Here is a 21,424-nt window from a genome sequence, read left to right on the forward strand (position 1 = left end):
AAGGAGAGCAGAGGATCAGTAGAGGAGATGAATAAGAGAAAAGCATGTAGAAGGATGGAGAAGGAGAGATGGAAGGTGGCAGGAAGCACCTGGGTATTCTGAATACTCAGGGGCACTGAGTATTCTGCTGTCAGTGCAGAGCTCATCAGCTGCTGTGGATCTAGCACCTACCGTGTGCAGAGCTGTCCTTAATTGATTAGCTTGTCCTCATAGTAGCCCAAAGAGCTACATCTGGAAAAACTAAAATGTGGAGAAGTTAAATTTCTTCCAAGATACCAGAGTTTGAACATCAGGTGATGGAATTGGAGCCCAGGGAACCTGTCTGCAGTCCACTGTGGTACCACGACGCACGTAATAGGCAGCCAGAGTCCTTAAGCTGAGTGGTTTACTAGTGTTACATTTCTTAATACTAGTAGTGCAAAAGAGTGCTGGGGGTGTAGCTCAGTGGTAGAGCTCTTGCCTAGCATGAGTGGGGCCCAGGTTACATCCCTAGCACACACCACACTAACACACACACGTACGCACCTGAGTGACCTGGTTTAGAAATCTTAGAAATCTTTGCATGAGAGATATTTAAGGTGAGGAAGGAAATTAGAGAGCAGACCACCTTGCTGCAGGGCTGGAGAGGGCCAGTGTCTCTATGTTGAGCCGCCTGCAGACCTCTGGCCAAGTGTTTTCCTCTATGTGCAATATTGCCTGTGAGTTTATGGGTTCTACTTTCCCCACTGCTACCAATAATTTGTGTTCTTGAGCAAGCCACCCTGCCTCTCTGGGTCTTTTTTTCATCTCAAAAGTGGAGTAGATGTCATGTTAGAGGCAATGGTTTGATTTATGTCACTGTCAGCCAAATAAGGTAGTGGAAGGAAGGACAAGGGTATGGTGTACATAGATAGACGTTTGGACAATCCCCTCAGGGGTTAGAATACAGGATGTGCTCCTTAACCTAAGTGCCTTGGTACTATAAAATGATGCTATGTGCCTTATCTTGAATTGAGACCATTAGACTTAGGAAATAATAATTTTATTTGAACCTTTATTGTTAGTGTCTAAAACAAACATAATTAAATGCTGCTGTTTAAAGGGACATTTTAAAAAAGAATTTCCAATCCTCATTGGGGTTAGTGTCGAGGGATTGTACAGATCCTAGACAATTTTGGTCTTAAGGTTTATTCTTCCTTCTTTCTATATAATGTCCTTTTACCTCTCCTGTGAAATGATGAATATGTGCTGGATCCTGGTATAAATAAAGTGTTTTAGTGGGTCACATCGAAACGTCAGTGACTTAATGAAAGATGATTGCAGATATCTTGGTCCAGTAATGTCCACTGTGTGTTTTTAAAATAGAGCCTCGTCCAGTGTCTGGGCTTCGTGTTACCTTCATGGGTGTGACGCTGCTTGCTCTTACCTGGATCAAGGACAACGGTACTGAGTCTTACCAGATTCTCCTTGAAACCAGTGGAAGTCAGACAGAGATGACCAGAGACTTGGCAATCAATATTTCAGTCCTGAAGCCGGGGTTTCCGCTTCGTCCAGAATCAAACGAGACACAAGGAGACACCCTGGGTATGGAAAGTGACTGGGGGAAGTTGTGAAAGTGTGCCTCCTAGTTTTGTCTTTCAGCAATGTTTTATTTAAAAAACATTATTCTTATATTGGTAGAGGGTTTCAGGGTTTGTAGAGGGCTTTCCCACCACACTTTAGTTTGATCCAATTCCTTTATGAAGGAGGAAAGAGTGTTCTATTTTACAGGTGAATTGGGGTTCAGAAAGCAGTGGGTCTTCAAACTTCTGGACTCTGCCATCCAGGAAAGGAGGCGGACCTCTTAGCTTTTTATTTTTCACTGGAACAAGTAACAGGTGGATTAACTCAAGTAGAGCCAGAACTATAAAGTTGGTGTTAGGATTCTCTACTGCAAGTGATAGACAGAAACCAGACTTTGGAGAGTGATTTATGGTGCGTGTGTGTTTCCCCACCTCAGGCAGCAAGGCCTTAAAGAAAGAGGGGGGGCATTTCTCCTCTCTTCTTCCTTCTGTTTGGCAGCTTCTGTCAGAGGGGCCCCTTCCATACGCTCAGGGAGTGGTGGCCACCAGGCCTCCCTGTTTCGTACCCTGCATCTCCCCTACCCACTGCAGTCCAGGGAGGCATTCCCCGAGTGGGCTTTGGTTAGCAAAATCTGAATCATGAACCATCTCTGGAAGATCATGTTGGGATGGGAGAAGAAAAATGTCCCAAAGAAGGGAGAATGGTCCAAAATAGCGAACTTGAGAGAGAAGCACAAAATATCTGGGGTGTTACTAGAATAACAGCGCAAAGTAAAATATCAGGGCCTTTTTAAGAGACCATATCTCTCTTTAGGGGAGGAAGGGAGCAGATATTTATGGAGTACCAAGTGTGGGCATGGTCAGATGTGTCATCTTTTGGGGGGTGGGGACACTGAAAGAAGTTGGGGATGTGTTTCTCTTGTGGTCAATGTCTTTGCTTTCTGCACTTAAAACAGATGCCAGCAACACAGGAAAGGAGGTGAGCACACACCAGCTGTGCAGCAGCCCCCTGGGCCCCGTGACTGCATACTGCCGTGTATCTGCAGACCCATCCTCTGGCCAGGAGTCCCAACACATTGACGTCCTGCTTATTGGGTTGAAGTCCAACACTCAGTACAAGGCCACTGTTTATTCTCAAGCAGCAGATGGCACAAAAGGACAGCCCCAGCTCATCGAGTTCAGGACAAGTATGTCGGGTTTTGTGTAATGATTTTAACCAGGGTTTCCCAGCACAGAGTTTTATCTCCTGTGATTATGGATCTGAGTTATCTGTGGCTTATCAATGAGTTCTGTGGTCAGGGGGAGTTTTCTGGGAGAGATTTTGGGCAGCACAGATCTGTGGGGTGTCTCCTTTTGTCTGTGGCTGTAGTACACCTTTCATGAGGCTCAGGAGAGCACCCCGAGCAGCTGCTGTGTGCAGGCTGTGGCCCCGTCTCACGTGTCTTTCCGGTCTCTGCTTGTTAGTTCAAGAGACAAACTGCGGTCATGTTTTTTTCTCTTATAAATAGAAAATCGTTGCCTAATTTTCCCCACTGTTAGATGAGGGAAATGAGTTTCCCTTTTTGGCTTGTCCTTGGAATTCATGCTGATCTTTCTGTGGAAACGCTTGTTGATGAGCACATTGCTGCTCCCTAGCTGTGATCCATCAGCACTTCTGCTCTATCAATTGACCAGTGCTCGGTGGCTTTTGGGGTCAGTGCTGATGAAGGGGTAAAGAAATACACAGTTCCTACCCTCAGGGGAGCTCCCAGTGCAGATGGGGAGTTGAGACAAACCTTCATGGAGAAGAAGGTGATGGGGCTCAGGGACAAAGGCTGCAACATCACAGTTCCTGGGGCCTTGGTGGCAGGACCTGTGAACAGGCCCACAGAACTGAGGGACTGAGGGTGGAGGTTGGCGGAGTAAGGACAGGAAGCACACTGGCACCCAGGAAGCTCTGGGAGAGTTGGGCCATACCAGGTCCCGTGACCCCCTCAGGATTTAAAGTCTCTGGAAGGAGAGAATGTCGTATCTGCTTGCTGGGTGGCTGTGTGGGGAGAAGGAGCCACTGTCCCCCAGCTTCCATGTGAGTGACAAGCAGTCCCTCCCACCAGGGATGTTGGGGTGTTGATGGAAGGAATGCTTACTGCACAGGTAACACGTGGGCACCGACCCCTGGATCTGCCCAGGGAGTGCTGTGGCTATTGGAGGTGGGAGCTGATTTTCACTTCTGTTCCCGAGGGAAGACCTCTTCTGTAGGGAGGATCTGAAGTCCCTGTGGAGGGAGAATAGGACTTGGATAGAGAGAAGGGACAGCAGGACACTTCAGTGAGGAAATGTCCTGAGTGAAAGAGCAAGTGACAGACCCCAGGTATGAAGGTAGAGGGCTGAGGGCGGTGGAGGGGAGATGAATGGGGGTTAATGGGGGACTGTAACTCTCCTTTCCAGGCCCATCTGGGGAGCTTGGAATTTGTGTGTGTGTGTGTGTGTGTGTGTGTGTATGATATGATGCAGTCAGACACAATACCTTTTATTTATTTATTTATTTATTTTTATGGGGTGCCGAGGATCGAACCTAGTGTCTTGCATGTGCTAGGTGAGTGCTCTACTGCTGAGCCACAACCCCAGCCCCTGAATTTTTTTTTTTTTAAATACATACTTACAAAGTCTCCCCTGGGCTCACAGAGGCCCCTCTCCCTAAGGAGTGACCAGATAGGTGGGTGTTTAGAAGAATGGTAACTAGTGGAGCTCAGAGCATTGAGAGTCCTGGGTGGGAAGCTCGGCTGGGAAGAAAGGTCAGGAGCCCATGTCCTGGTTGATGAAGGCTGGAGGTGGGATGAAGGGTGTGGGAAAAGGAGGGGACTCAGTGACACTCAAGGACCCTGGTTCACTCCACAGTGCCTGATTTAATTCCTAGGGAAATGTTGCAGGTGTTCTTTGAGATTTTGAGAATCGTCTCTGTCTCCTTTAGAGACTGAAAAGGGGAGGAGGCTGGAAATGCCTAGCCGGTCTGTATTACATGCAGGGCTTGGCAATTCGGGGAAGAAGTGAGTGCTAGTCATGTGTCAGGGATGGCAGGCTCTCCCGGTGCCCTGTTGAAGGGGTCACATGGGTATGTCTTCTTTCCTTCTCTCCAGGTGATGCTACTGTGTGGGTGGGGAGGGAAGGATGTGGCCATAGGAGTAGCCATTTGGCCTCAGAGGGCCCTCAGTGGCCCAGCGGGGTGGCAGGTGGAGGCTTCTGGGTAGGGAGGGTGGGGAGGACTCCAGAGGGTCGGGCTGCTCCATGGGTGCCATTCACTTGAGAAGCTTGTGTGAGAAGGTGAGTGGTGCCGAAATCTGGCCTGGGGGCCTCTCACCAAGCCAGGCACTCCCAGCAGGGTCTGCTCAGAGGAAGGTTCCTTTGCCCGATTTACTAAAAGGGGCTGTTATGGTTTGGATGTGAGGTGTCCCGCAAAAGCTCACGTGTGAGATAATGTGAGAGGGTTCAGAGGGGACATGATTGGGTTGTGAGAGCCTTAACCCAATCAGCGAATTAATCACCTGATGGGATTAATGGAGTTGTAACACCTGTTGCTGGAGGAGGTGGGGCATTGGGGCCGTGGCTTTGGGGTCTGTATTTGTATCTGGAAGTGGAGATCTCTCTCTCTCTGCGTCCTGATCATCATGTGAGCTGCTTCCCTCCACCACACTCTTCTGCCATGTTCTGCCTCACCTCGAGCCCCGAGGAATGGAGCCTGCTGTGAACTGAGACCTCTGAAACCGTGAGCCCTCAAATAAACTTTCCTCCTCTACAGTTGTTCTGGTCGGGTCCTGTTAGTCACAGCAGCAAAAAAGCTGATTGAAACCGGTCCATGTTGATTAAGGTGGGCTTTGGGTTCCTTCTTTTTAAAGAGGTTTGAGTAAAAGTGATTGTGTCTTAGTTGGTGTTCCACATATGTACATATCATGGTTTGTGTCAAAGTTCCTTAGGGCTTGATAAATCGTAATCACAGTAGCTATACCCCACTCTGTGGTATGTATAAGTGTGTGTGTGTGTGTGTGTGTGTTTGCATTTTACATTTTAGTCAGTTTGGGCTGCTGTAACCAGTTACCACAGACTTGGGATAGCTGTTGATTTCCCACAGTCCTGTAAGCTGGAAGTTGGAGATTGGGGCACAAGCATAGTTGGTTTCTGGTTGCGGGCCCTGTGCTGGGTTGTGGACCCTGGGTCCTCACACACAGAAGGGGTAAGACAGGGCCTCTTTTGTGACAGCACTAATCCCACCCACAAGCCTCCACCCCCATGACCTGGTCACCTTCCTGCCTACCGTCCTACCTCCTGTACCATTGCCTCATCAGTTAGGATTTCAACATATGTGGGGGACATAGCACTCAGTCCCTTGCGACACATGCACACACACGCCTGGCATTCTTCAAGTGACTAGTTAGGTGGGGCAGGGTTAAGGAAACCAGAGGGGTTTGAGGTGCCCCACATAAGCCCATGGCAGGGATACATCTTGAAGGCAAGGGGAGGAGATGGTTTTTCTAGATCCCAGGGAGCACTGAGCCAGGGGAGGGCACAGAGGTGCCAGGACATGGGACCCAGCGCGGATGGAGGAAGGACCCCGACTGCTCTCCTGCAACCTGCCCTCAGCAGCCCGACATGTCATTCACTGTGGAACCTGCTCATAGGCCACGTGGTAGGGCCCCCAGTGATGCTCAGCCCTCCATGGCACAGAGCAGAAAAGAGGAAAGAGGATGGTCTGGGAGGTTGGGGTGGGAAGTGACAGTGATGAGTGTGTTCTTGAATTACTTTTCTTTTTTTCCAGTACTGAGGACCAAACTCAGGGACGTTCTACCACTGAACTGCATCCCCAGCCCTTCTTTAAAATTTTGACACAGGGCCTTGTCAAGTTGCTTAGACTGGCCTTGAACTTGCAATCCTCTTGCCTCAGCCTCCTGAGCGGTTTGACAGGAGGGCCCCACCGTGCCTGGCTTCTCTTGTTCTCTTTGCTTGAGGTTAGGGTTGTTATCTCCATTTTATAGATGAGCAAATTGAGCTGAGATGATTTTTCTAAGGTCTGCCTGGTTATTAAAGCTCAGCCAGACTTGATCAGATGTCCCTCAAGCCTGAGCCTGTGGTCTTTATTTGTTCATGTCGAGTGCAGTGTTCGCTCCAGGATGGATATACTTGAGGACTTTCCTGGGTCACCTGGGCACCAAGTGGGGGATTGGCATCAGAAGAATCCATGTTATTGTTTGATCAGGAGCCTGTCATTTCTCTGAAGGTTGATTCACAAAAAATAACAAAGAGCATCTGTGCAGGGCCAGGTGGATTCTTCTCCCACCGGTGATGCCTGACTTTTCCAGGACCCGCGTGTGTTTCCAGTCCTGGCAGGGGTAGCATAGAGGAGGAGCCATTCCTGCCGGTGTTTAGGCCCCGTGACATGCTTCGTGGTGGCCCTCTCCCTTTCCCCACTCTGGCTTGGCAATCCGATTAATTTTCACTTCTCTGTGTCTTAACAGATTCTAATCAGGTTTCTGACCTCAAAGCGGTGAACGTCAGTGCCACAAGCATCACCCTGACCTGGAAAGCCATCTATAATGGGTCATCCTCTGCTTACTCCTACAAGATACAAGTGGCCGGGGAGGCCAGTTTCCTCAATTTCACTGTCAGGGAGACTCATGCCATGGTCTCGGGACTCAACTCGAGTACCTTGTACAACATCACGGTGTGGCCTTTCCTGGGGAATGCCGAGGGCACGCCAGGCTTTCTCCAAGTGTATACCCGTGAGTTCACCCATTGCTCATTTAATTTTTTAAAATATATATGTTTTTAGTTTAAAAGACCTTCATTTTATTTATTTATTTTTATGTGGTGCTTGAGGATCAAACCCAGGGCCTCACAGATGCAAGATGCACACTCTACCACTGAGCCACAACCATAGCTCTTAACTGACCTTTCTTGCATCCTGCTATGTGCCAGGACCAGCTCTAAGACAAAGAAGCTCTGTTCTTGCTCTGAAGGAGTCCCCAGAGCAGCCTGTGGACCCACAGGGACTCTTCCCTTCTTTGGCCTGTGTGATGATAATGTAATCACCGGTTGCCCCTAGCACACACTGAGCTTCTTGTGACATTCTTTCCTTGTGCTATCTCATTGAATGCTCACAACAACCCTGTGATGTGGTTGTCATTAGCCTTATCTTATGGATGAAGAGGGCAAGACTGAGAGGTGACGTAGGCAGGTGTCACACCTGCTAAGTGACAGAGGGGAGATTAGACCTCTGGTCTGTCTCCATTCCAACCTGTGCAGGTAGTGACTATTCTAGCATGGTAGAGACCTAGGTGCTTCTAGAGCCAGGCAGCCTGAGCACCAGCCATCACCTCCACATTCCAGCTATAACAAGGATGCCCAGCAGAGCCTAGAGCTTCACCCTTGAGGACTTTACTTGCTGCCAGAAGTCCCACAGTACTTCTGTTCACATCAGATTGGCTGGAGCTTAGTCACATGGCTCCATTTGGCTGCAAAGGAGGCTGGGAAATGTAGTCTTTATTCCCTATACTCATGTACCTAGCTGAAAATCTGGGAGTATGTGACAAAGGAAGTGGAGGTGGGGTGGAGATGTATTTTGCAGACTCTGCTCTGTAAACAGAGGTCCTTCCTAAGAGGCTTAGTAACACATTCAACAGAGAGCAGGCAGCAGTGACCAGTTATCCATGTTCCTGGGGGCTCTAGCCTCCTCTAGTTTCCTGGGAATGGCTTTGTATAATGTAAGCACACAGCATCTGCCCCCGTGTGGCCCGGTGTCTGCTCCATGGCGAGAAACACGGGTGTCCGTGGGCCGGTGCTGTAGTTGATGGGCCAGAGAGCGCAGACGAGAGCTCAGGTGTCCTGTGTGCTTTCCATCTCAGGGTCTATACTTTGTGAGAGTTGCTCACCCCTGTTTTCGGGGTGCAGATTCTTCATCTAATCATTCTCTTGTCTTCCCACAGCCCCTGGTCCAGTGTCCGACTTTCGAGTGACAAATGTCGGCGTCAGGGAAATTGGCTTAGCCTGGAGCAGCGATGACTCACAGTCCTTTAGGATTCTTACTGTGCAGGAAAAAACTGGAGAACTTAAAAATGACATAGCCACCAACCAAAGTATTACCATTGGTAACTTGTCCCCTGGAACCAGTTATCGTTTTGAAATATTTCCACAAGGACCAAATGGGACTGAAGGGACACCCCGAACAGTTGACAGTAGAACTGGTAAGCAAGTGGGCTGTGCTGTCAGTGAGGCTTCTCAAAGGAAAGTTGTATGATTTATAGATGTCACGTTTTCCACGTGTTGCTTTTCTTTTTATTAAGGAAAAAACCTTTAAAAACTTTTTCATGACACTTTTGCATATCATGATTTAAAAAACAGGCAAATGAAAAAAATATGCATGTAACCTATCTGGTGATTCAGTTGAGGTCATTTTATGCATGTGGTTTTGTAACCTGTCTTAGCCCACTTAACAGTTTGTTATCAGTATTTTCCCCTGTCAATGTGAGTGTTTCTACAAGATATTTTTGACACCTACCTTGTATTCCATTGTCTAAATGTTGGGACTGGTAGGTAGTAATGGTTGATGGGTGTGTGTTTTTGTAACTACAGTTTTACTGGAACACAACCATGCTCATTTGTGTACTGTCTATACCTTCTTTCATGCTAGGAGTTGAGTAACAATGACAGAGAATTTATGGCTTATAAAGCCTAAATACTTATGTTCTGATCCTGACTGAGAAAGTTTTCTGACCCCTGATCTAGAACAGTGTGGTCCAGGAAGCTCTAACAGTGTTTTAGTCAGCTTTTTTCTTTTTTTTTTTTTTTGCTGCTGTGACCAAAAGACCTGACAAGAACAAGCAGAAAAGTTTATCTGGGGCTCATGGTTTCAGAGGTCTCAGTCCATAGATGACCAACTCCATTCTTTGGGGCCCGAGGTGAGGCGGAACATCATGGCGGAAGGGTGAGGGTGAGGAAAGCGGCCCGGGACGTCACAACATGGAAGTAGAGCGAGATGACACTCAGCTCTCAAAATATAAACCTCAGAGACACACCCCTGGGACCCACCTCCTCCAGCTACTCCCTCCCTTCACACTCTCACCACCCAGTTAATCCATATCAGGGATTGACACACTGATTGGGTTAAGACTGTCACAACCCCATCATGTCACCTCTAAACTTTCTTGTCTCATGCACGAGCTTTTGAGAGACACCACATATCTAACCGTAACAAATGGCCCCCTGTTTTCTTTCAGGGGCTCTGTGAGGTATCATCACCATCATCATCATCATCATCATTGTACTAAAATCTTTTTTTGACTTTCCCACTCATTCTCTCAAGAGTATATAGTGGAAATTTCCAGATACTATGTGAAATGGGATGTCATTTTCATTCTGATGGCCAGTGGGATGCATGCTCTGCATTCTTATGTTTTAAAAAATTCCTTATTTTAATTTCTAATACAGTAAATATTGGTAAATATAACCTATATAAAAAAAGTTCTCTGAGATTCTTAATAACTTTTAAGAAGGGAAAGGGGTCTGGAGACCAACAGGTTTTAAGAGCTGTGGTCTAGATGTGTTTGTTGTAAGTCAACTACTACCCTGTGTTCAGGCACCTCAACTGTTTATGATGTTTCAGAAAGAACTTTGTGACACGGTTATGTTAGTTCTATAAAGATACTTGATATTGATGAAACAATTTCATGAAAATAGTTTAGATAAATCATTGAATTATTCTTAGGTTGATTGGAGAAACTTTTGGGAATTCCTTGCTCATTATTATTATTACTATTATTTATTTGTTCTTTTTAGATATGCATGACAGTAGAGTATCTTTTGACATATTATACATACATGGAGTTTCATATATGAACATAGAAAACTTATGTCCAATTCATTCTATTATCTTTCCTATTCCCATCTCCCCTCCCTTCCTTTCATTCCCCTTTGTCTAATCCAATGAACTTCTGTTCTCCCCATCCCCCACCTTATTGTGTGTTGGCATCCGCATACCAGAGAGAACATGTGGCCTTTGGTTTTTGGGGATTGGCTTATTTCATTTAGCATCATAGTCTCCAGTTCCGTCCATTTACCAGCAAATGCCGTATTTCATTCTTCTTTATGGCTGAGTAATATTCCAGCTCATAGGAATACCACATTTTCTTTATCCATTCATCTATTGAATGGCATCTAGGTTGGTTCCATAGTTTAACTACAGTGAATTGAGCTGCTATAAACATTGATGTGACTGTGTCCCTGTAGTATGCTGATTTAAAATTCTTTGAGTATAAACTGAGAAGTGGGTAACGAGGTCAAATGGTGGTTCCATTCCAGGTTTTCTGAGGAATTTCCATCCTAATTTCCATAGTGGCTCACCAATTTGCAGTCCCACCAGCAATGTATGAGTGAACCTTTTTACCCACATTCTTGCCATAAAGTTAATTTTTGTTGTTTTTAAAGTTTGGCATAAATTTTTTCAGAAAGCATGGAAAACATACAGTACTCCTCTATCTTTGACTGCAAGATATTAAGACACTTTATATCAAAGGCAAGAAAAATAATGAGTTGGAGTCTTTGAGACACACAGGTCCTTCTGGCTGGAGAGGTGTCTTCCACCCTCTTGGGTTGGTTAAGTGGTGCTGGTTATGGCAAAGTATTACTAGTCTGCTTCCAAAATACTGGAACAGGTAAAATCTGTCCCTCAGGCAAAATTCAGTAGCTCACCTTTTAGGTGAGACTGTTGAGATGGTGGTTCAGTCTTATTCTGAACATTGGTAAGAAGATCATCTCTGAGAACCCTTGATATACTGTGTGACTCGCTAATACCGAGTTACTGTAATAATCATGTGATGTAGTGGGAGTCTGCGGAGTGCTGGGTTCTCCATGCTGTATTTAAAATCTTCAACTTGGTGGGATAGGTTCTGTTATCTCTGTTTGATAGAACAGGAAATGGGGGGCTCTGAGAGTTTTAGTAAATGGCCCAGAGTGACAAAACGGCACATGGAGACCAGGAGTTTGACCACCGTGTGGACTGACAGGGACATGGTGCAGCCCAGCAGTGTAGTATCCACCAGGAGAAGATGTCTTTCATGGCAGCTTGAAGCTGGGTCCTGTAGAAGGGAAATCAAGAAGGCTCGCAGGGAGGCCCTAGAAGCCTAGGGTTACCAGTCCATTGTTGAGTAGCCTTCACTGTTATTGAGAAAAACCAGTTTAACAGCAGGAACAGCAATTTTGAAGAAGGAAAATAAATTCCATGTGACCCAGCAATTCCACTTGTAGGTATACATCCACGGGAATTGAAAGCAGGGTGTGGAACAGTTCCTTGCACACCAGTGTTCACAGTGGTGTATGCACAATTGCCAACAGGTAGCTGCAACCCAGGGTCCATCAGCAGGTGAGTGGATGGACAAAACATGGCTTCTCCATGCAGCAGAATATCTTGAGCCATAAAAAGGAGTGGAGTTCTGATAACGTACAGCATGGGTGGAGGTTGGAAATGTTGTGCTTGGTAGGATGAATGCTGTGGGATTCCACCACATGATGTGCCTAGGTAGGCAGGCTCGTGGAGACAGAGGGTAGAACAGGGGTTACGGGGGCTCGGGAGTTATTGTTCAGTACACACAGAGCTTGTGTTGGGATGATGAAAATGTCTGGGGTGTGATAGTGATTACACCAGAAAGGGAATGTGTTTAAAGCCATGAGTGGTACACTAACAGACGGTTACGACGACTCCTGACCTGATCAAATTCTGTTTCTCTCTGGGTCTAGACTTTATTTACATCATCATAGTTATTATGCAGATGATTTTATTTTGTATTTGAATTTGTGTTTTACTCAGCGGACACCATTATGTCCTCATAGTTATCATGGCCCACAGCTCCCCCTCCCACCCTTATCAGAATATTTAGGTTATTTCTGTTTTTTTTTTGTGTATGTTTATAGAAAAAAGCTGCTTTGCATAGTCTTTTGTCTGTGGGTCCCTTTGACATCAGGAAATTGGGGGTAGGGAAACAAGGCTTTGCACACTGCTCCCTTTAGGAGGACCCATTTAAAATATTAATTATTTTTGGAGCAAATAGTACATACGTGTATTACTGTTATAGTGGAAATGTTCCCCTTTCTTGTCCCCCAACCACCCAATTCTTGTCCCTGGAGGTGACCTTGATGACTGGGTAGAGAGGAGGCTTTTGAAAGCGAGGGCAGAGAAGACGCCCTGCTTACATTGTTATTTCCGGGCTGCAAGTTTGCATTCACTTTGTACGTGGTCAGGTGTGGTCCAAGTCCAGGCTCGCACTGACTTCTCTCTGGGCTCCCAGCTCTGTGGTGGGAGCACTCCTGGGCTTTCTTCCCTTCCTCCCCCAACTTAGGAATAAGTCAACTCCCCTTTTCAGTTTTCAGTGTTCCAGGCTCTGTCACAACAAAGCATTTTTTATTTTGAGGGAATGACTTAAAACAAACAAGCTCTCTATTGAGGTGTGATGTACAAACCAAAAAGTGCACACACATCCTCGGTACATAGTTTGATACATTTTCACGAACCAAACACATGGGAGTACCAGCTCAGATGAAAGAACCAAAACACGATTTCCACTTCAGAAAACCCCTGGAAGGGGTCATTTTTCAACAAAAATCAAAAGACCCGAGAACTGGTAATATGAACTGGTAAGTTCATCCAAGTCACGGAGGAGCCTGGATTCTTGAAAGAACTTGGTGTATTTCTTTCTCCAGTTTTGGAGTTTGCCCTCTGCGAGCTTGGTGAAGAGTTTGATGACAGAAGAGCAGGTTTTTTGGTTGGATGCATCGAAAGGAAGCACGTTGTCACGATGGTTGTGTTTTTCTTTCTTTCCTCTGATTAGACTGTAGTGCGGTGTTTGACATCCGTGTGGTCTGTGTCACCACCACCGAGATGCAGCTGGAGTGGCAGAACACAGATGGTGCAGCTGAGTACACCTACCGTTTGGTTGTCTGGTCTGAGAACTACATCAGGGAACAGAACATCTCGGGGAAAGCCGTCACGCTGCGGGACCTCAACCCGGGCACCTTATACAACATCTCAGTCTCTCTAGATGCTGTCCAGGGGCACCCCAGCTCCATTGTCCAGTACACACGTAAGTCTCTTAGGATGCCCTTTTAGGTGAGATTCTCCCTGCCTGTCACTTGGGGGCAGCACTGGTTGGATGATGGGATAAGGGTCCATTGTGTTTCTGGGATCCAGGGTGACCTTGAAGTGGCTTCAGTGGAAAACCTCAGCTTTGGCAAAGGTTCTGCTGTTCTCGTCGGGCAGCACCTGGTGTGGAATTGTCTTTGTTTATTTTTTGTGATCCTGAGGATGGAACCCACGTTCTAGGCAAGCACTGAGCTACATCCCTCACTCCTTTTATTTTGAGACAGGGCCCCTTTAAATTGCTCAGACTGACCTGGAACTTGAAGTCCTCCTGTATCGGTCACTGGGATTATAGGTGTATACCACTGTACCTGGCTTTCGAAACAAAGGGATCTACTCCATGGGAGTGGAGGACATAACTGTTCTACTCATTCCTTGGGAACACAGACTGGAGGAGAGTCACCTGGTCACACTGCTATTGGAAAATCCTGCTTGGATGAGGAGCTTTGCTTGTAGGGAGGGAGATGTTTTGCTAACATTCAAACCAAATAGACAGTAGCAACGTTAGTTTATAATATACCTTCAGTATATTTCCCCCTTTTCATCAGTCAGATTTGAAAAACAGACTGGAAATCAGACCTTAAAAATACATTTCAGATACACTTTGAGGTATTAGAAGAAGTCTGAAAAACTTTAACTCTTTTCAGATTTGACCTGTATAATTATTTCCTGAGTGTCTTTTTGGGAAAGTCTTCTGTCCTTTGAGCCAACACATATTAGCTTTTATTCATTCTTCTGAAGGAAACGGGGCTGTTTTTGCATATGGTAAGTAAAATAGTCCTGGAATTCAAATTAGTCTGTGCTTTTCTTTAAATCTTTTTTTTTTTTTTAAATCAAGGGCCAAGCAATGTGTCCAACATGACAATAGAGACCACCAGCACAGCGGCGACCCTGCACTGGTGGAACCAGGACGCGGCCTCTTCCACATACTCCTACCGCCTTCTGATTGAGAAAGCTGATAATTCCAGCAACACGACTCAAGTGGTCAGGACGGACGTTGGGGTCACTGATGCCTCAGTCAGGGACCTGATGCCTGGCTCACATTATAGAGTGGAGATCTTTGCACAGGTGGGGAATGACACTGAGTCGCTGCCATTCCTGGAGTCATTCTGTACAGGTGAGCAGCCCCAGGTGCCTCTCGGTCCTCTGCCTGTGTGGTGCTGACCATGTCCTCACGTCGTCCTCCCTGGCCGGTGGTTTCTTAGGTCCCAGGTGGTGTGCAGTAGTAGGTGGCTGGCTGAGACATCCTGTTGTCCTGGTGCCCTTCAGTCAGCAGATGTTTACTGCACGCTTGTTGGGTGCCAGATTTTATTTATTTTATTCTGGCTGGGAAGACAAATAATAAAGATAAATGAGTAAATTGTTAGGTGATCACTACTGCTAAGGAGAGGAGGAAAACACAGAGAAGGGCAACATGGGGTGTTTATCTAGGGTGTCCAGGCAAGGCTCAATGAAAAGGCAATTTTGAACAGAGATTCCAAAGAAGGGAAGGAGCCAGCCTGTGGCTGTCAGAGTGTCCAAGCATTACACATGAAGGAGCAGTCGTGCAAAGGCCCTAGTGCCGGGTTTCTGTTCGCGATTAAAAGGCTCAGGGGTCACTCCAGTTGAACTGGGATGTGCAAAATAACCACACAAGAGACACAAATACCTTTGTCTTTGGGGTCGCTGTGACGGCTCCTCTGACCTTAAGGGTCCACAGGAAGAGAGAGAGAGAGAGAGAGCGAGAGAGAGCGAGCGAGCATACACTGACCCCTTTTATTGAGGAGAAGCTATTCAAATGAGGCAAGGGGTCAGGTTTCAGGGGCTGAGTCCATCTTCATGATGTCCACTGTCAGCAGGTTGACTGACACCTGGGTAGGCCACACCCGAGGGCACAGTAAGAGAAGGGGACCCACACAGGCACTTCCATGGAATATTCTATCCTAAACAGGGCAAGGGGTTAGATTACAAAGGAACAGGTGAGCATAGCTTCACCCATGGGGCTGTAACAAGATACACCCATGCACGAGACACGGACCCTCGGACCCAAGAAGGGTGGGGAAAGCTCTGCCACATTTCTGTGACTGAGCGCCTCAGCACCCAGCCGGGGAGTGTGACTCAGTCAGGTGTAAGGTTGGTCTCCCACACCCGAGGCTAGAGGGAGCCTCTGTGCTGGAGGAAGAGCAGGAGGCCAGTGGTGGAAGTGGACCACAGGAGCTAGAGGTGACTGGCCGGGGCATGGACCACATCCTTGTAGTTCCTGGCCTGATTTTTCCATTGAAAAAGATGAAGAGGATACTGCTCAACATTTTCTCCCTTCTTGATTTTTACCCATCTCACAACTCAGAAGGTGGGATGGAGAAGAGCCCATGCTGAGCCCGGTGTGTTGAGAGAGCATCCAGGGAAGGCGCTGAGGTGGTTTTGATGAGTGCTCCTGCTCTCTGTTGATGGTGGCGCATTGTCACCTCTCTACCCTGGACCCCCTCATTCTCAGCTCCCTTAGCTCCTGCAGCCTCTCTTCCTTAGACCACATCATTTAAGTGGGTTCAGGTTCCGAGGTGGGAATCTCATGGGACCACGGCTCCCCTGTGTGTTGGAGCAGGACCTTTGGCCTCTGACCTTTCCCATGGGGTGGCTACAAAACCTGCAGCTTTGAGTCACCCCTGCCAACTTGGGCTGCATCCCAACTGGTCTAGTCTCTGATCTTTGGCATCTGGGTGGCTTCCACTGCTGACGCCTGTCATAGCTATAATTATTGCAGCCTGTAGCAAGAGAAAAAATTCACACGCCTATTTATGGGGATGGAACAAGAGCTGCTGAAGTGGGCGCGCTGGGTGGGTTACTTTTCAGGCCTCAGGGTGAGGGGGGGATGTGGGAGCCACACAAGTGACTGGTGAGAGCTTTCCCTGCTCTAGAATTCTGTGGCATGAGTGATAACAGCCTCCTCCAGTATGTGGGCACAGTTTCCCATTGACATCAATTTGATGTTGCCATTGGTGAAACTGCTGGTCTTCAGACAGAGACACATAATACTGCATTTTTCAAGGCAAAGACACTGATGCCATTGGGCCTGGATCCCTCAGCATGCTGTGTGGATAGGAAGTGCCCTGAGCATGCAAAACCTGGGATCCAGTTTTGGCTGTGCTGATCCCCAGCTGTGTCTTGTTCTGCAGATGACTCACCTGGCTAAGCTGTAGCTGATTTATCTGCAAAACAGGACAGTATGGACCTTACTTTGCCCCTAAAGAGTTGTCAAGAGGGCTCCAGGTGGGGTGTTGCAGGTGAAGAGCTTGCCACCACTCACAGTATGGGACTTGCCAGGGAGCCCACTTGCCTTCCCACTTGCTCAGAGACTGACACCCAGTGTTTCCTCTGATCCTAGAAAGTTCTGCAATGGAGGCTCAGAGCAGGTGGGGGCTGATCCAAGGCTGCACTATCTTGTATTGCCCAATTCAGGTCAGGCCTGTCTGCTCATCATGGCTGGGCCAGTATCCTTCTGCTCCCCATGTCTGCATGTTTGCAAAAGCAAAAGTTCCAGAATCTCACAAAGCACTGTGCTTGCTTTGCAGAGCCTGCTCCATTGGCCTCCTTCCTCTGTGAAGTGGTCCCCAAAGAGCCAGCCTTGGTTCTGAAATGGGCCTGCCCCCCTGGCACCAATGAAGGCTTCATGCTAGAGGTCAGCAGTGGAGCCTGGGACAACGTGACATACCTGGAGAGCTGCACCTCAGAGAACGGCACTGAGTACAGGAAAGAAGTCACGTATTTGAATTTCTCTACCTCGTACAACTTCAGCATCACCACCCTGTCTTGTGGAAAGAAGGCACTCGCCACCCAGAACACCTGTGTCACTGGCATCACAGGTGGGCTGCATGGCAGGAGGGAGGTCATGCCTGGACAGGTGGACCCAGTGGCTTTGCAAATGTAGCCTAGAAATCTATTTTTTAAGTTTCCCCCCAAATGTTTATTTTAATTTTTTTGTTATAAAAAATTATTTAATTATTTATAAATCATTTATTTATTTATATTTACTTGGTGCTGGGGATTAAACCCAGTGCCACACATGTGCTAGGCAAGCGCTCTACCACTGAGCCACAACCCCAGCCCCCATATACTTATTTTTATTGGCATCGACTGGTATCCCATTCTGTAGAAATTCGTCTAGAAGAGCAGAATAAGAGGGTCTCATTTTTTACATCCTAGGAGGTTCTCTTGCTTTGTAGACTAGCATATTGCCACATTTTCTTTTAAGTAGGGAGTTCTCTTCCTGCATTGAAAAGGCATTTCTATAGCTGGATGTGGTGGCGCACACCTGTAATCCCAGTGGTTTGGGAGACTGAGGCAGGCAGATCTTAAGTTCAGAGCCAGCCTCAGCAAAAGTGAGGTGCTAAGCAACTCAGTGAGACCGTGTCTCTCAAATACAAAATAGGGCTGGGGATGTGGCTCAGTGGTCGCATGCCCCTGAGTTCAATCCCTGGTACCAAAAAAGGAAAAAAAAAAGACATTTCTATAGAAATCCTCACAAAGTAGACACATATGATAAAACTCATGCACCCAGCTGAACACGCGTGAAGAGCACTCGGCCAATCTCATTTTATTTACTCCCCGCCCCCCACCTTTCCCATGTAGGATGACTTTTAAACCAGTTCTGATGGTTGTGTACTTTTAATTGTAAATATTTCAGTAGGTATTACTTCAAGTCAGGGACACCCGTCTTCTTTCTTTCAGACATAGCTACAATAATATTACTTAAAAATGGAACAAGACCTTTAAAAAATCATTATTAGATATTCAGTCAAGATTCATATTTCCCTGGAGTCCGCGTTAACAAGCTCTGGAGCTGCCAGGGGAAGCAGACACTTCCTATGCAGGGGATCCTCCTCAGTAATCTTTTCAGGCCTGGTCTTTGCTGCATATGTGTGTGTTTGTGCTTGGGAAAAACCAGGTTCTATGAATTTGTGCTCCATTGCTTCTGATCTTTGTTTCCCTGTGTCTTTGCCAGAGTTATGTCTTTGAATGACCTGGTAGGGATCCATCTTACTTTGTGCTTTTTGACTTTTGGATATATGTTCTTTAGGACATAAGAATGTTCCTAACAATCTAAAGAATTAGTGCTTGCAATAGTAAGGGGGGAAAAAGCCTCTTACTTCAGAGAGCTGCCTTGGAAAGTGGTTGAGGCATTGTATGGACAGAGCCTTGATTTAGGCAGACCTGGGTTGGATTCCAAGTTCTGCCATTTATCAGTTGTGTGAGCTCAGAAAAACTATTTAACCTCTCTGGGCCTTGTTTTTCTTAGTTGTAAAAGGGGAAATAATACTTATTTTCTAGGACTGTTGTACAAATTAGATGAAGTAATGTGTGCCAGAGACCACTTTAGAGTTGTCATTGTGGCTGCTTAGGTTGTGCACTACACAATTCCTGGGGACACCATTTAGGAAGACTGAGTGCAGTGTGGGGGGGTGCTCTTTGAAGTTATGTCGTACACAACTGCATGGGACCCTGGGTCACACCCCTTTGGGTTTCTGCATCACTCTAGAACATAATAGAAGCAATGAACATTTTGTTTGCTTTTTCATATTTCTGTTTTTTGATATTTCAGTGTGTATAAACTACTAAAGATCAGAAACCATGTTGGATTCAGTGTTTCCAGGACAAAGCACAGTGCTTGTATGGAGCCCAGGAAAGCCGCAGAATTAGTTGTTGAGGCTGAACAGCGTGGGTTGGGGTTGGATAATGACCATACATCATTTAGTCCAGTGATTCTCTCACTCTAATTCACAGCTTCCTTTTTGCAGATGAATTTTTATATATAAATGTAGCGTGTATCACATGAAAGTGGAGCTGCATTTTCTCTGAGTTTGGAGCTGTTGGAAGGTGGGGTGGATCCAGGAGAGCCAGGGTGATAGTCTTTGCCAGGATTCGCTGTTTGTTACTGTGTGCCAGGGTTGGGGGGGATGGTGGTGGTACACTTAAGGGACACTGTGGTAGATAAGGTCGGCAGGGACCCTGTTGAGTTCAGGATTCAGATAGAGAATGAGAGGGAAGGATTTCCAGGTTTAGTAGTAGGGGAGCTGGCATGCTGTGCCAGTCTGAGGGCAGAGAGCTGGGGACCCTCTCTGGCTAGCTGAAAGGCAGAGCTAATGGAAGGTGTGGGTGTCTGTTTGGAAACCACTGTTGGAACAGTTGACATACGTGGGAGTAGCACCTCCAAGTGGTCACTGCTGTCCGTTACATGAGAGGTTTCCCAAGCATGTAGCACAGAGCCGCCCCTTCACTAGAATGGGCGCCTCATTATCATTCATGGGAGCCTCACTATCATTCAGAATTTTCTAGGAGCCATGTCAAAAATGTAAAAAGGAAGAGCTAAAATCAATAACGCTTAATTTAACTTTTATATTAAAAATATCTTGCTGGGTGTAGTTGCACATGCCTGTAATCCCAGTGGCTCGGGAGTCTGAGGCAGGAGGATTGCAGGTTCAAAGCCGGCCTCAGCAATTTAGCGAGGCTGTAAGTGACCTAGCGAGACCTGTCTCAAATGGAAAAATAAAAAGGGCTGGGAATGTGGCACAGTGGTTAAGTGACCTTGAGTTCCGTCCCTGGCACCAAAAAAAAAGGTCAACATGTAATCTGTTTAAAATATTAATGAGATATTTTGCCCTTTTTTTCCTACTAAGTTTGATAGCCATTCTCTGTTTTGTGCTTGTAGCACACCTGGATTGGCCCTTGTCACATTTCATGTGCTCAACTGTTGCCTGAGGCTGGAGGCTGCCATCTTGGACAGCGCGAGTTCAGAGAATCGAATTGTGGGTTCTTTTGGACTTTGGTGTTTTCATTCTCTCTGAATCTTTATGTAGTAATGAAAACAGCCCAAACTGTCTATGGGAGACAGGTTAGGTAGAGAGGGATTCACTTTAATTCAGCATTTCTTTTTTTTTCTGTGCTAATTCAGAGCCTGGCTTGGAAAGGGAAGGTGTATAATCACGAAGGTCACCCGTGGAACATTCTAGTGTGGGCTTTTCTGCTTTCTGGTAAAAGGGTTGGTTCAGTTTTTCTAGGTGGCATTTCAGATTAACTCCACCAAAAATGGGGATTATAGCTTGAAGGACGTGAAGCAGAAGCGTGGCCAGGTCTCAGGAGAGATTGAGTCCTCTCCTGATCTCGTCTTTGATTCTTCTCTGGGGCATCTGGTTCATCCTTGTTCTGAGCTGGTGATGATCCTGGCACCCATCCATGTGTGAGCAGATGTCTGTGTACAGCTCCCTAGTCTACACCTCGGGTTCTGTCCACATGGTCTCTCTCACTGTCCTTCCACCTGTTTCTCTGGAAAAGGGACCTGGCCCAACTTAAGCTATAAGGTCTGTGGGGAGATGGAAAAGGCAGGTTATCTTCAACAGGGATGCTGGCTTTTCACTGTATCGCTTGTTTCCGTTGCTGTGCAGAAGAGGCTATCTTTTCTCCCCCATTGTGTATCTTGGCACTCTTGTTGAAGATCAATCAGCTGCATATGCATGGGTTTAATTGTACACTCTCAATCTGTTTCATGGCTCTATGTGAGTCTTTATGCCTCTCCTATACTTTTAATTATTGTGACTTTGTAGATATTTTGAAACTAGGAAGTGTGAGGCCTCCAGTTTTGCTCTCCTTTCTCAAGATCACTTTGGTTATTCTCTCTCTTTCATAGGCTCATATGAGTTTTGAGATTGTTTTTTTCTATTCCTGTAAAAAAGATGCCATTGGGATTCTGATAGGGATT

The 21,424-nt window shown here is 46.6% G+C and overlaps 1 protein-coding gene across 1 annotated transcript in view; it reads left to right on the forward strand.

Annotated features, from left to right (window-relative positions):
* Ptprj (protein tyrosine phosphatase receptor type J) overlaps positions 1 to 21,424 on the forward strand; it is a 189,947-nt gene that overhangs the window by 144,242 nt on the left and 24,281 nt on the right. The window contains exons 9-15 of the mRNA XM_058584037.1: positions 1,345 to 1,563; positions 2,498 to 2,728; positions 7,028 to 7,291; positions 8,495 to 8,752; positions 13,388 to 13,639; positions 14,534 to 14,812; positions 17,244 to 17,534. Coding sequence (XP_058440020.1) covers positions 1,345 to 1,563; positions 2,498 to 2,728; positions 7,028 to 7,291; positions 8,495 to 8,752; positions 13,388 to 13,639; positions 14,534 to 14,812; positions 17,244 to 17,534 — 1,794 coding nt within the window. The remainder of the gene's footprint in view (positions 1 to 1,344; positions 1,564 to 2,497; positions 2,729 to 7,027; positions 7,292 to 8,494; positions 8,753 to 13,387; positions 13,640 to 14,533; positions 14,813 to 17,243; positions 17,535 to 21,424) is intronic.

Source organism: Marmota monax, unplaced genomic scaffold (genome assembly GCF_021218885.2).
Source record: "Marmota monax isolate L192 unplaced genomic scaffold, Marmota_monax_Labrador192_F-V1.1 WCK01_AAM20220418_F8-fsc00047, whole genome shotgun sequence".
Classification (NCBI taxonomy): Eukaryota; Metazoa; Chordata; class Mammalia; order Rodentia; family Sciuridae; genus Marmota; species Marmota monax.